General features: G+C 43.5%; 1 protein-coding gene across 2 annotated transcripts in view; it reads right to left on the bottom strand.

The window, feature by feature from the left end:
• The window catches only part of ANKRD52 (ankyrin repeat domain 52), a 70,102-nt gene that overhangs the window by 28,097 nt on the left and 26,674 nt on the right, over positions 1-15,331 (bottom strand). For both annotated transcript variants that reach the window (XM_081849568.1, XM_081849567.1), the window contains exons 6-17: positions 14,319-14,406; positions 11,601-11,743; positions 9,589-9,801; positions 9,369-9,447; positions 8,178-8,292; positions 7,678-7,760; positions 6,711-6,828; positions 4,883-4,951; positions 3,989-4,129; positions 3,055-3,132; positions 2,116-2,227; positions 339-410 (exon numbers count right to left, since the gene is read on the bottom strand). In XM_081849568.1, the coding sequence (XP_081705694.1) occupies positions 339-410; positions 2,116-2,227; positions 3,055-3,132; positions 3,989-4,129; positions 4,883-4,951; positions 6,711-6,828; positions 7,678-7,760; positions 8,178-8,292; positions 9,369-9,447; positions 9,589-9,801; positions 11,601-11,743; positions 14,319-14,406 (1,311 nt within the window). The remainder of the gene's footprint in view (positions 1-338; positions 411-2,115; positions 2,228-3,054; positions 3,133-3,988; positions 4,130-4,882; positions 4,952-6,710; positions 6,829-7,677; positions 7,761-8,177; positions 8,293-9,368; positions 9,448-9,588; positions 9,802-11,600; positions 11,744-14,318; positions 14,407-15,331) is intronic.

Below are 15,331 nucleotides of genomic sequence, written 5' to 3'. Positions count from 1 at the left end.
CAAAGCCGAGGGAGCGCTCCCTCTGCGCTTCGGAGGCTTCGCGTTGCTATCGCTGAAGCCAAGGGGCCTGCATTCGCTCCATAGGACGCACACACATTTCCCCTTAATTTTTGGAGGGGAATAATGCGTCCTATAGAGCTAAAAATACGGTACATTACTTCAATGGGACTCACTCCCAAGTAAATGTGACTGAGCCTAAAACGAACCAAGAAAGAGGCAACTTGCTGGCGTTTGACTAGATTTTAGCATTCACTTTCATTGTACAAGCCTCTATCTTTTTACAGTGCAAGACATAGCCCACAACCTTGCAAAGCCAGATTTATGACAGATATACTTACAGCTAAGTGCAAAGGGCTGACTGGAATGGTGCTTTCTACATCGTCCAGGCAGTTAAAAGACATTTCCAGGAGCTACAAACCAAAAAAGCACAATGTCCATTTCAATGCTTTAACTCTTCTAGCCTCCAGAACCCACAGCAGCAATGATGCCAGCAGTCTTTAGCTTTCCCAGGCAGGAAATTAGCATTCCACCAACCCCCAAATGCATTCACAGGACTACCAAGCAGGAAAAAAGCTTGATGGGCTCTTGAGTCTAGAAGTGCAATCTAGACAACCGCAATCATATGCTCAAATGCTTAAAACTCAAAAGTGGAATGCCAATACACTTTCCAAGCATATCTCAGTAGCACAATGGTAATAGTATTGCTTTGCTATCTTTGTTAAAGCACCTTGAGGCATTAAGAATTCTTATGCCAAGACTAAACTCTGGCTAAAAAAAGTATTTCACACATTTTAATATATGAAATGCAGTTAAGTGGTTTTCCCCACTGTAAGTACATAGAATGGGTAGTCATTGTAATACCAGATTAATGTCCATTGGAAATCACTATTTTTATTGATGTGACCTAAGACCACTTTTATCTCTGTGCATTTTATAGAGCAAGATGTGTGCTAATTTGTTGGTTCTCCAGTGGGCTCTTGACTGTGTTTACTTATTTCTTTGCTGCTCAAATTATTATGCTGCCTTTATTTTTATAGGTACTGTTTTATTCTGCTTAGGGGCCTGGATCAGCCACAATTTATTGATAGATATTACTTTGTCTATTTCATAAAAGCCATTTGGGGCATTAACATTTTCTACAAACACACACACACACACACACACACACACACACACACACGAGTCAGCGAGAAAGATCATATTGTTCTCATACACTGATAATGCAAAGCTGTTATTCAGATCCTAAGCAAAACTGATATTCATCTAACCATTCAAGAGAGGTTTTAAGGCAACAGCTGAGTTGCCAAAATGCCTGCCATGCCTTCCACCCTGGACCTAGACATATGCAGCTCCCTGCTAAAATTGGTTTCCATGTAAACTGCCTGTTTGTGCTACTGGAGAGGATTGATTAGATCCTCAAAGCTTACGGTATATAGCATCTGATGTTCTATCACAACATATACACACAACGGCTGCTTTAGCACCTAACACTAAGTCAAGATACATTGCATGTTTAACCCATAATGTTAATGAGGTAAATGCTAATGCCTGCAACTCACGTTCTCCTATTTCGCTCCTCTTTTTGTCCAACTGGGAGCAACAAACCATGAACCCTACCTTACTTTGACATCAGAACCAACAATTTGTGGTTTGTTTCTCTCCAAACTAACCATAATTGGAAAGCCAAAAACAAACCTTGGCTTTGTATCATGGCTTGTTTTAGGCAGAAAAGAAACCAAAAGGGCAGGTTGTCAGGCTAAGCAATGACTTCTGGTTTGTTGCACCTACGTGAACAAAGGGAGGAATGAAATCTGGGCACTTGAGCTGCATGCACCAGTACACCGCTCATGCACATCATGGTTAACAAGTTGCATACCCTGGCTTAGTGGGAACGTGACCAGTTTCTATTCAGAACAGCTCTCAATTCCATCAAAGCGACCGGGTGCATAATAGCAAGGTACTCAACAAGAGAGCCTAATTCATCAAGTTGACTGTGAATACAAATGAAGGCTGCAGCCCAGAGTATGGCTCTTCCAAACTTCCACAGAAACACTCATTCCTCACTCTCCCCTCCAAAATCACGACCCAGTTCCTCCAATCCCAATTCGAGCTTACCAACTCAAGGTTCTGTCTGTTGCCATAGGCAGCTGCGTAATGGACAGCGGTGTATCCCTGCTTGTCCCGGAGAGAGGGGTCAGCACCATTATCCAACAAGAACTCTAAACAACTGGAGCAGATGTCAGTAGATTAGGTCAGATGCCTTGAATCAGATGCACGTGAAGGACCTAAAAGTTGCTGCGCAAACAGCCTTTGCCGTGGTTTCTTATTAAAATGTCTCACAACTGTGCTGCAAGAGCTACAACTCTCAATGAAGAAAGGAGATTCCCCTCATTCACAGAGTTTGACAGAATAAGAACAGCTGCAGCCCTGTGTAAAACATTGCTTTCAACCCAACTTGTATGGCGCATATGTTGGCAGCTCAAATACATCTTCAGAAAAACAACAACCAACTTTTGTGTCTGGATTTTCGCTTTTTGAAATATGGCAGCCCTAGTTGGTAGAAAGAAACTCCACTGTTCTTCCCTGCAGCACAACCACTTCCCAGTGCAAGTATGACACATGTAAGATTTAGAAGCAGTTACTGAACTCCCCTCTCCGTGTTAAACTGATGTCTGTGCACTTTATAAAAATCCACTCAAATTCAGTTTCAATAATGAAAAGGCGGTGGAGGGGGAGATGAACAAAGGCCAAAGCATCTTTTATTTTGAAAAGGTTTGGAATGCATTTTAAAGATGAGGCTGGAGGAGCAAAGAAAACCTGGAGAGACTGTGTCCCACGCTGATTTGGTAAAAGCCCAACTGCTGGTTGATTTAAGTCACAATAATAGGACAGAACCCCCTAACAATGGCCACTGCCCAAGCCCAATCAGTCACTTAAAAACTGGCAGTGAAGTGTTAAATTCAAACTGTCACTCTAGTTGGTAAAAGACATGTGTGTGGAGGCAGCTGAGCTCCTAAAGCTGTATGCTAAGGCAAGTTAAGACGGGCTACTCACAAGATTGCCTCCTTCAGTCGTGACTCCTTCAGCGGCTCCTCGTCAGTGTCATGGCTGTTTCCTGAATGAGTCTCAGCTCTGCAAGAGTGAAAGCCTAGATCAGTTTTGCTGAGATGTAGCAGAAGAGGGAGTGTGCAGGAACACGTAACAAAGTACTGCATGCAGTTTTCAAAGGAATCCCACATGTGGAAATCCATTGCAAGAATAAATTTGGGGGGGGGGGAGTGCATGATACTGGTCAATCAGGACAGGTTACAAAGAGCCAGTATAGATCAAGTTTGATGACCTCAGTTGCTCCAACTGAATTTATCTATGAAATTCATAGAAGCAAAATATGATCTGGGAAAAAGTCGTGTCATAAGCCTGAGCTACCTTTCAGAAGTCCTCATTCATCAGCCTGGCATCACACAGGAGAGTAGGAAAAGGATTGTAGACATTTAAGTAACTTCACTAGCCCAAGAAGGTATAGTGCAAGTTGAATTTCAACTTTAACTATTTTTGAAGAAATGTTCTTAAGTCTCTACAGACAGGGAAAAGTCTGAAACATCTGCAAAAGCAGAAAGGAAAGTCATGCACACCCCAAATAAGATCTGAAGTATAAAATCTCTATCGCCATTTTTGACTTTGGTTTCTAATGTCTAAACATTTGGGCAGGTAGCACCATGATTCTTAGATAAAAGCCTCAAAGATGAGCCTTGCCATTTTAAATCATTGTTTGAAAAAAAAACAAACCCCAGAATGCACCAGTTCATTATTTATTTTTCACAATATTTCCAATGAGGGCTTTAATGCTACACTTTCTATCCACAAAAATGCTAGAAAGGAAGAAGAAAAATACTGTATCTACTGCCGATCTTTCTGGTGAAAGAATTGCACTTGACTGCTGCCATGTTAGGCAAATGCCCCCCCAGCCCCCGCAAGTCCTTTCTCCTACCTCCTGTAAGTGTCCGAAGCAGCAGCATAATGTAAGGGGGTGCAGCCTTTACAGTCAGCTTCGTTAATACTGGCTCCGGCAGTGACCAATGTCACCGTACACTGATAGCTGCCATTAGCGGCTGCATAGTGCAAAGGAGTCCTGGATGGGGAAAACGAGACTTGAGGCACTTACTAAACACCAAGGAACTTTTAATACGTTAGCACTGTAAGCAATGAATGTGGTTCAGAGTTTCCATTTCCTCAATCTGGTAACAGAGTAGGCTCCGTTGGGTTAATATGTAAACTTTTGGTCCTGCATGGATCTAACCTGGGTTAGTTTGCTGTGTTGTCCTGAGCTAGTCTTCAGTCGACGTGTCCTTTGCATCCCAGCTGATCTACTATGTCTTTTATTTACGCCGACTTTATATCGCTTATTAACAAAAAGTTCTTCGGGTGATGTAGAGCATTCACCCTCAAAGCCACTTTCTAAGGGTTCCTCTGCAAATGCCATTTTACAGATAGAGAACAAAGACTGAGATTATGAGTCCCTGACTAAAGAGGGGCGTTAATTGTGATCTCACGACCTTCAAAGCAGACACGTCATCCAGTGCATCAGTGGCTCTTGCGAATGCTGTGTTGCGTTAACAAACAGAAAAGCAATGTATAATAATCCCTCTCCTTCTAATTCAGCAGCTCCCAACAGAGCAGCACTGAGCTTTGGTTGAGCAAAAACATTTCTGCAAGTGAGCACCTTAAGCTCATCCTCAGTGCAATAAGGACTGAGTCACACGTATAAAAGCAGTCTCCTGTTAACACAGTGCAAGGCCTTCACAGCCTTTGGGCAGGTTTCAATGCCACTGAACAACAGCCTTTCCTTGCCCAAAGGCAAAACTGCATGGTGCTCTTAATTTACCTTCCAAACTTATCTCTCCTCCTCAAGTCAGCTCCGCTGCTCAACAGCAAGTTAAGACATTCAACATTCCTAAAGAGAAGCCAAAAACAAATATAGAATACATATGAACAATGTGATTGAACTAAAGAGGCTGTTGGAATGAGAAAGTAGAGAGATTTTACAAGGTGGGAAGCCTCAGTAGGATTGAAAGGCATAGGGGGGAAGCAATCTCTTAGGAAGGAGATAGCAGAAAAGATCAAGGATGATTTCCAGTCAAGGATGTAGGCTTGATAAAACAGAAAATGCACACAATTCACTCAAGCTTGCTTTTTACCAACTGATTAGAAAATTAAAGGGCTAGCGGAGTGGTAGCAAAGTATGTCCTATTTGTAAGTAGAGCAGAAAACATAAACTGCCCTCCAAGTCAAGGGTGTCGTTGTTTCTGCCTCTTCAAGCAAATGGACCAAGACAACACCCACCAGGTTGTGTCCTAGTGCCCACTCGAGAAGTCAAATAAAAAAATAGAATACATTTGAACAATGTGATTGCACTCTAAGAAAGAAAGAAAACTGACCCAAGAGTACTGGGTCTGCCTGAATGCAGAGTGAATTGTTTATATAGCTTGGATATTCAAAATGGTAGCCGCTGGACAAGAAGCACACAGATACCCTTTGGTTTTCTTTGTATTTACATGCAGGGTCAACCTGAATCCAGGTTTTTGTACACTTTGGAAGTATAACAGCTTCAATTTTGCTGGCACACATTTTAACTAACTGTGGCTGTTCCACATCCATGGAAAATGCTGTCCTGAGAGCACAGTTCCCAAGAGAGCTATATATTTGTGGGTGTGGCTTATCCTCTAGCTGGGATGGAGATCCCTGTCTAGGGAAGGGGTTGTCAACCTGGTCCCTCCCTCCCACTAGTGGGCGTTTCAGGATTCAAGGTGGGCGGTAGGGGGTTCTATGGCACAAGCTGAATCCTCCTTCCATCGAGCACTGGTGGGCAGTAAAGAAATTTTACCATCAAGAAAGATGCATTACTGGGCAGTAGGTATAAAAAGGTTGACTACCCCTGGTCTAGAGCAACTGGGAAAGATAGCAATGCAGACAGGGATTCTATGATGAGAAAAAAAATTTCTCCTTTCAAGGGACATTTCCAGGGTGGGAGGGAGATTTGCCAGGAGCCACATGCTGGCAGCAAGGGGGGAAATTAACCAAAAGTGGGTGGGGCATCCTTTTTTCCTCTCCCCACTTCCACCCTGTTCAGTGGGATGCTGAGAAAAGGGCACAGACCACTCTTGCTAGAGGTCTGAATTGCTTGCTTGCAAAAGGTCCTCCCTGCCCCTTACCATCACTTTCTGCTAAATTTTGCTCCCTCCACCATGCTTTTTCCACCCTTCCTTCCTTATGGCTTCTTCCCCTCCCACAGGTAATTAGGCTGAAGGTTGCATGGAGCCCTTGAGGAACAGATTCTTCTCTCTTATAGTATGTTTGCTGGATCAAAGCAAATCCTCTCATATTTGTTCTGAAGTGCAATTGGAAATTCCACTTCACACAAACAAGGAATCTCCCAATATTAGCTCTGAACACTGGGGATTAGAAGAGAGCTTCAATTTGATTACACCACCACAGCTGTACAGTACTTCAAGGCAATGGAAACCTGAATCTGTTCTAGTTAAACAGAAATAAACAAAGCCAGACAGTCTTTTAACCTTTCCCTCCTCTTTACTTAACCAAAGGTAGCCAGTGAGATAGGAATAAGCAACAGGGCAATAAAATCATGCTGATCAGTTCTGAAGAATATGTTGCCTAAGTAACAAACTGATATGTTGCCTAAGTAACAAACTCACCCTCCGGAAGCAGCAGCATGGAGGCAGGTCCTCCCGAGGTTATCTGGCGTATTGATATCAAAGCCTGCAGACAGCACATGCTCATTGCTAAGTGAAGAGACGATGCTGTACAACTGACCTGTGAATCAGAAAACAGCAGGGAACTGGTCAAGGTTCATGGTCAAGTCCATGATTCTGGCCAGCGTTTCCATGGGAAGTTTATTATCTGGAGTTCAGATTTCTAAAATGTCTCAATAATCCTTCACAAGTGCAGAGCTCAATTGTTCAGTTGATGGGCCTTCTGTGCCTTGTTACTTGTCAGACAGTGAAGAGCACCTTCTGGTGCTCATTTATTTATATTTCTCCTACCACACTGTTCCTTACCAGCAGTCTACCAGTTCTATAGACCCAAACCTAAATCTAGGAAGTCAGGTAGGATTTCAAAGCTCAAATATTGTACCATGGCAGTATCCGTGTATAAGACGCCCCCCTAATTTTTGACATTATTTTTTAGGAAAAAAACCTAGTCTTATAAACAGAAAAAAGGTAATTAAGCTAAGAAGAAAGCATGTGCAATAGACAACCCAATGCAAAGTAAGCAAGCTCGTGTATTATTTGAGCTTAGAATGTGTGTGCAAAAAACTGTGGGGAGCGGAGCATTTTGGCACAGATGAAGGAATCAGAAAATTTCACTCCACTGTCTACCTCAGAGCAAGATAAGCAAAACCTTATTCTTCTCAACAAGCTCTGGGTTGTCCCTTGCCCTAAACAATGGAAAAATACGGTCTCCCAGCAATCTACCTTGGACCAGGTGTGGGGAACCTTTGGCACTCCAGATGTTGTTGAACTACAATTCCCATCAACCCCAGCTGGCTGGCTTACTCTGAATTCAGGCACATATGGAGAATGGACTGTGGCTTCCTATGAACAGAACCCTAATCCAAAACCTGAAGTAAGAGGACAAGCAAGGGGTGTGCTATCCACATACCTGAGGAAAGTAGCTTACGACAACAGTCTGAGAATCCAAAGAGAACAGCTAAGTGCAAGGGGAACATGTCATGGATCCCACGCCTGGCAAACCAAAAGAAAGAATTATTGTGAGAGAGAGAAAGAGAAACACACACACACCACCTGACATCAAGGTGGAAAAAACAGCCAGCAGCAACACAGAATTGAGTTTCTGTGTCGCTAGAACAATAACCCCATTTCTGGGTGAGTATACAAAATGTACAAAATTTTCACTCTGCATGAAGCAAATAATTAGTGAATTTGCGATCACTAATGTAGGGCAGGTGTTACTCCATACATAAATGCACGAAAAAGGTTGAAAGCAGCACTCAACCATCCACCACTCTTTATCCAAAACGTGTATGCAAAAGAGTGGTAGCCTGGTACACGCAAACTCGTAATTCATTACAAGTGATCTGAAATGTGACCCACTGTATCTTCCTCCTGACTGATGCCACATTAAGAAGAAAAAGTCCTTGCCTTGCAGTATCAGCACCATTCGTCATCAAAGTACTAATTAGCAGCTCGTGGCCGTATCTAGCAGCAACATGGAGGGGGGTATTGCCATATTTGTCAGCGCAGTCAATCTCACTGCCTAGAAAAGCAAGCAGGATTCATTATTTACTTTTTTCTTCAAACTGATCAGAAGCAAGGGGCAACACTGGCTTGGCAGGAAGGGAAGTGAAATGCACTAGATCAGTGTGCCCATCAATACCTCCGCAAAAGGTATCAGTAAATATCCCCTCAAAAAATCCCCAAAGCACTTGGTCTCCCTGATGAGTTCCTGTTTGAACTGGCTCAGCCTCTCCTAAACATGCCTCCTTCAACATATATATACTTATTCAAATATATAAAAAATACATGCCCATTACAAAGTGTGTGTGTGTGTGTGTGTGTGTGTACACACACACACACACACACACACACACACTCTCTCTCTCTCTCTCTCTCTCTAAGCTAGTTAGTCTAAAAGAGAAGGAAGAAAATAGGAGAAATCCAAAGAAAGAGAAAACGGGAGAAAGGGAAAAGAAAAAACTAAAGAAAGATAATCTTTTAGATATGGCAGCCATTTTGTGTTATGCCACAACGCCAAGACAGCCATTTTGTGTAAAGTTTCACTCCAATGGCAGCCATTTTGTGACTAACGCTCACAGCACTTCTTCAAAATTCTAGCTGGCAACTCCTGTACTAGATCTGACAAGGAATGATTTTCAGTCCTTTTGGCTCTACTGCTAATGCCTTCATTTTACTTTAAATAACTCACTAATATTTGGGGCATGACTTCAGAACAGTAAGGACATGAGTTAAGAGTGGACCAACTGATGCTTCTATAGTTCAAGGAATACTGTGAAAACCAAGGGGTTAGATCTGATTTTTATGGAATAATGTAATGGTTTCATTGTATTAAACCTCCTCACAGTAAACTGGACTTTGGTTTTGACTTCCGGCCTCAGCGTAAGAAAAGAATTTGCTTAAATTATACACGAGGTAAACCATTGCAAGTGAAACAAAATATGCACAGCTACATCTGAAATGTCTACAGACACAACATTACTCTGTGAATTATAAGGAAGAACTGGGAAGGACTACAAGGAATAGTGAATAACTCTAATCAGAAAGGAAGACTGTTAAATATTAAGCATAAATACCGACGGGCGACTGAAAGCTTACCGTTTTGTATGAGAATTTGAGAGCGTGTAAACCGTCCGTGAATGGCAGCCATGTGCAAAGGACTCTTCCCTTCTTTACTCTGAAAACATCACAGCAAGTTAGCAAGTGGACATGTCCTGCTAACTACAACATAAATTTGCCTTTAGTTCTCCCATCCTCGCTGAGGCTCCCCACCTCCGTCCCTCAAAGCCTGACCGAATCCTGACTTGAGTGCTCATACCTGAAAGTTCACGTCAGCTCCGTTGTTGACGAGAAGTTCCAGGCACAGGGCTCCGTTGGTGGAGACGGCAGCAAAGTGCAGGGGGGTGAAGCCCTTCTCATTGGGCTGATTGACATTGGCGCCGTAGTTGACCAGTTCATTGGCCACAGCATCCTGGCCCATGTAACAGGCAATGTGAAGTGCAGTGTTGCCAAAGAAATTTGGTTCATCAATCTACAAGGACAAGTGTAAAAAGGCAAGCATGTGAACGTGCTGTACAGAGAGGGCTTGGTCAGAAAGAAGAGCAGCAACTACACTATTGGGCTGCCCAAGGCCACAGAAGCCCAAGGCACAATTCAAAGTGTTGGTGCTGACCTTTAAAGCCCTAAACGGCCTCGGTCCAGTATACCTGAAGGAGCGTCTCCACCCCCATCATTCTGCCCGGACGCTGAGGTCCAGCGCCGAGGGCCTTCTGGCGATTCCCTCATTGTGAGAAGCAAAGCTACAGGGAACCAGGCAGAGGGCCTTTTCGGTAGTGGCGCCCGCCCTGTGGAACGCCCTTCCAGCAGATGTCAAAGTGATAAACAACTATCTGACATTCAGAAGACATCTTAAGGCAGCCCTGTTCAAGGAAGTTTTTAATGTGTGATATTTTACTGTATTTTTGGTTTTTATGTAAGCCGCCCGGAGTGGCTGGGGAGGCCCAGCCAGATGGGCGGGGTATAAATAATAAATTATTATTATTGTTGTTGTTGTTATTGTTATTATTACAATAACAATAACAATAACAATAATTTATTATTTATACCCCGCCCATCTGGCTGAGTTTCCCCAGCCACTCTGGACGGCTTCCAATCAAGTGTTAAAAACAATACAGCATTAAATATTAAAAACTTCCCTAAACAGGGCTGCCTTCAGATGTCTTTTAAAGAGAAGATAGCTGCTTATTTCCTTCACATCTGAAGGGAGGGCATTCCACAGGGCGGGCACCGCTACCGAGAAGGCCCTCTGCCTGGTTCCCTGTAACCTCACTTCTCGCTGGGAGGGAACCGCCAGAAGGCCCTCGGCGCTGGATCTCAGTGTCTGGGCTGAACGATGGGGGTGGAGATGCTCCTTCAGGTATGCACTTGCTTCTTAGCCCAACCTACTGCGCTTGCCTGCTCACATTAACTTTTTATTCAACTTTTTATTTTTTCATTTACCGTATTTTTCGCCCTATAGGACGCACTTTTTCCCCTCCAAAAATGAAGGGGAAATGTGTGTGCATCCTATGGGGTGAATGCAGGCTTTCGCTAAAGCCTGGAGAGCGAGAGGGGTCAGTGTGCACCGACCCCTCTCACTCTCCAGGCTTCGCGCGGCTCTCCGCAAGGCGCGGGAGCCCGGCGGTGGGCTCCCGCGGCTTGCGGAGAGTTGCCTGTTCTGGGGGCTGGGGAAGCTCGGGCTCCCCCCCCCCCAAAAAAAACCTAGGTGCGCCTTATGGGACGGTGCGTCCTATAAGGCGAAAAATACGGTATTTATTTTTGGAAATAAAAAAATAGATCATCTAGCTAAAAAGTGCAGCAGCAGGTATAAGCAGGGGGTTTGTTGAAGCCGGTATAAAACCTTGGGTTTCGATTAAAAGATAAGCAGTACATGCCCTTGCAGCTTTTTCCTGCCTGTTGCGCTGGTTGTGGAGACAGAATCCAGCAAGCATTAGAAATCTCCAGTAAAATAACACCAAGACGGCAGTTAGCATCCACATACAGTTACTTCCAAACATTTGTTTTTAAACACCTGCATCTTGAAAACACGTATCGCAAGGGGGAAGCATCGTTAACACTGGGGCTACCTACATGCATTTCATGATGAAGATCCGTGTAACAAAGCTGCTTCCAGGTTTTTCCATATTGTTGCAATAATCCCCTCTCCTGCAGCACCTAACCTGTCTGAAACTATGCCTGCACACGTTTCAAAGTACAGTTACACACTGTTAAGAGTACTGTCAGAATAAGCAGGAGCAGTGCCCACTGAGTTGGTACATTCACAGCACTTGCCTCTACTCCAAGCCTCAGCAGGTGTTTCACAACCTCGATCTGGCCACTGGCTGCTGCCGTGTGCAGCAGTGTGTAACCCTTCTTGTCCTTGCACGTAACGTCAGCTCCTCGGGCCACAAGCAGCTTCAAGACTTCCAGATGCCCTGGGAGGAGGCAATGTACAAGCACAGAGAGGTATAACACAGAGAGGTAACACAGGCAAACACAGAGATAGCAATTTAAACAAGGCTTCCCACTCCCATATAGATCTGCTCCTCATGTTGGAAGCCAATGAAGGTAGCACTGGACTATAAGAATCCACAGAATCAAAAATTGCCACGCTTTTTGTGATATTTTGGCTGGTGCTAATAGTTATTGCCAAGCTGTGGATTTTGTCGCCTTAAAAGGTTGTCTGAGCCAATTCACTACGTTATAGACAGCCAAATGTGGTGATTTCTGCAAGATTTCAATTCTTTGTCCTGCCAGGAATTTCACTAGATCAGGAATCTTTCTTCCTCCTTCTTCCATGGACTGGGTGATAGAAAAAGCACCCAAAACAAGGATATTTGAATTTTAGATTCAGCGTCTACCATACAATGAAAGATTTCAAACTTTTCTTCTGCTCTGTGCTTAACAGCTTATGGGCAGATACAGAGGGCATCTAATGCAGGGACAGGGCTGCACACTGTAATCTATATGTTTTCCCTACTTGCCACTTCCATATATATTTATCTGCTCAACCTCTAGACTTACTTCAGGTTTCTATGCTTTGACGGTCCATTTCTTTGACTGACATCTTTTGTTTTGGTGTTTTTAAAAAAGATAATGGCAGTTTAATTTGAGCACAGTTTTACCTTATATAATTTCATAAACCAAACCTATGGCCCTAAAAGGGTAAATTGCAACCTGTGAGCATTTAACTTATGAACATTCAGCTTTACATGCTTGGCAAAAAAAAAAAAAAAGTAGGAAGAGTATAAAAGGGATGATTAAACATGCAGCTTTCGTCTTTAATGTAGAAAAATAGCAGCTCTCCCCTCTCCCCCCCCCCCTTTTCTCAGCTGAAGCGCAAAAAAAGACTAATGAGGTGTTAATAGCTCTAGATAGTATGTTAATAGCTGCTGGTGTATCTTAATGACTGTTTGTGTGACTGGGTTCCCTCTAGGTGGAGATATCTTTGAATGAAAAGAAGCCTTCCCCTAAAGAGAACTCCTTCCATTAGGAGAAAAAGAATCAGAAAAAGAAAAAAAAAAAAAGGAAAAAGAAAAAGAGAAAAAGAGAAAAAGAATCAGGTAGTCTTTAAGAAGCAGATTCAACAATCAATCAACATCATCATCATCATAGCATATTGCGATGGCCTAACTCTTGAGGTGAATGAAGCAAGCACAATGAGTACAAATGCCCATGTGCAATTTTCAAAATGGTGCCCAGAGTTAAACCCATCCTTAAGCATTGGGAGGCACCACCACATCAGCTGAGTTTGTACAGTGGTTGGCTCCTACTTGGGACTCCTGCTCACATGGAGTGCCCTCTGAAGTCATGGTCTTCCTCCACCTTGGCTCTTCACTGGATTCCTGCTTCTAGCTATAATCATGAGTGCTCCCTTTTGTCTCACTTCCTATGAGCTATGTGCAAATGGCCACTCTGTTACTTGGTTTGACTCAGGCTCACCATATTGTGGAGCGACTGGGAAGCTGGGAGTGGTGCAACCCCAAAGGCATTTTACGTAACACTTCCTGAGCAATCAGGGCACATCGCGTATCTCTCATTAAAAGGCAAAGGTAAAGAACTCTTGACAGTTAAGTCCAGTCAAAAATGGGGTGCGGCACTCATCTCACTTTTCAGGCTGAGGGAGCCGGTGTTTGTCCACAGACAGCTTTCCATGCCATGTGGCCAGCATAGCTAAACCACTTCTGGTGCAACGGAACACCGTGACGGAAGCCAGAGTGCACGAAAACACCACTTACCTTCCCGCTGCAGCGGTACCTATTAATCTACTTGCACTGGTGTGCTTTCAAACTGCTAGGTTGGCGGACGCTGGGACAGAGCATCAGGAATCCGTCACATGGATATGAACCACCGACCTTCCGATCGGCAAGCCAAGAGGCTCAGTGGTTTAGTCCACAGTGCCACCCGCATCCCTCATTAATATGTGACATGAGACAAGTTGGCACCGTTATTCCCATATTGCAGATTGCAATGTGGGGGGTGGGGGGAAGAGCAGTCCAAGAGGTTTATCTAATAACACCAGGTAAATTCATAGCAGAAATGCTGTCACCACCTTGCAACCTGAATGCATTGCACATACCTTTAATGACCCAAAACAATAGGAGGTAACTCAGCTCTCACCAGCTAGAACCCTGCTCACCACATTAGATGAGATGAGCAGAGGGAGGAAACTAGAGAAAGAATGGGTGGAATGACCCATTGCTGCCCAGTCACCTCTTGTATTACATGTAAGAGTCTAAGTTTGATTCCTGAACAGAGGTGAGCTTTGAACCAACAACTTCCTGGCTCACAGATCACCAGAACTCCAATATCCTGCATTCCTTGCTGGATATGTATTCAGAATATTCTATCCCTTTACATATAAGCTCCTCCTCAAACATCCATGTGTATGATTACAACACACACTCTCACTCTCGTGTGCGTGTGCAATCACAACACACACACACACTCATACAAACAAGAGAGAGAGAGAAAGATCAGAGGGCCTGCAAAAGGAAGAGAAAAACATACCAAGGAAGGCTGCCCAATGTATTGGCTGTCTCTCCTTCTTGTCGCATGTGCTCAGATTGGCCCCTTTATTTAAGAGCAGGTTAACCATCTAAGAAAAGGTGGAGAAAAGAGTCACAAACAGGAATTTTTATTTTTTTTACAAAAGCATGTCCATTTACTTAGAACTTCCTGCTGGTGCAGTGCTGTGGAATCAGCATCTGTCTCCTTGGGATTTATTATTTACAGCTTTTTAAGGCAATCTCTGTACTGCTTAACATATGAAAATATATCTAAGTGATGTACAGGAAAATAAAACAAAAGCAACAGCGAATGTCACAGAAATAACAAATTAAGCCACATTAATGAGTAAATACAAATATAAATTCTGAGCCATTTCCCCACTCAACTCCTCTCTTCTTGGCACCTACTCATACACAGTTTTCATGCACCACTGGCACACCTAACAGCAAGCAGAAGCAGCAAGGGAAGGTCTAGGTTAGGTGATGCCCCAAAGACCATCTTTATTACATAAGAGAAATGTGTCCTCGACTGTGAGCCAGGTTTTATTTCTCAGCAAAGCTAGCTTCGGAAGGCAGATAAGCATGTAACTGCACCTCTGCCTGGCAATTAAGTTGGAAAGTGACACTATACACAATCTGAAGAAAGGGGCCAGCATTTTGAGCTTCCAAACAAAATGAAATTCTGGCACTTTTACAGCTGAGATTACCCTTTCCATCATTCTGTATGGTTTCCCTTATGGTTGGCATTTCTGGGGCAGAGGGATGTATCCAACAAGAGTCACACTCAGAACAGATCTGCTGATATTAATGGACACAACTGAGCTATATTAGAATCATAGAATTGGAAGAGACCGCAAGGGCCATCGAGTGCAACCCCAATGTAACGGGTCATCTGTGAGCAGGACTCATGTTAGATACAACCCCGCATGCTGAACTTTTGTTCCTGTTTTGCAGTTGTGAAGGAAGGAAGGCAGGCTGAAATATATATTTCACTCTTCTGTGTTTGAAATACTG

This window comes from Podarcis erhardii, assembly GCF_964252035.2.
Source record: "Podarcis erhardii genome assembly, chromosome: 2".
Classification (NCBI taxonomy): Eukaryota; Metazoa; Chordata; class Lepidosauria; order Squamata; family Lacertidae; genus Podarcis; species Podarcis erhardii.
The sequence above is the reverse complement of the archived record's forward strand: the minus strand, read 5'-3'. Positions and strand labels throughout refer to the sequence as shown.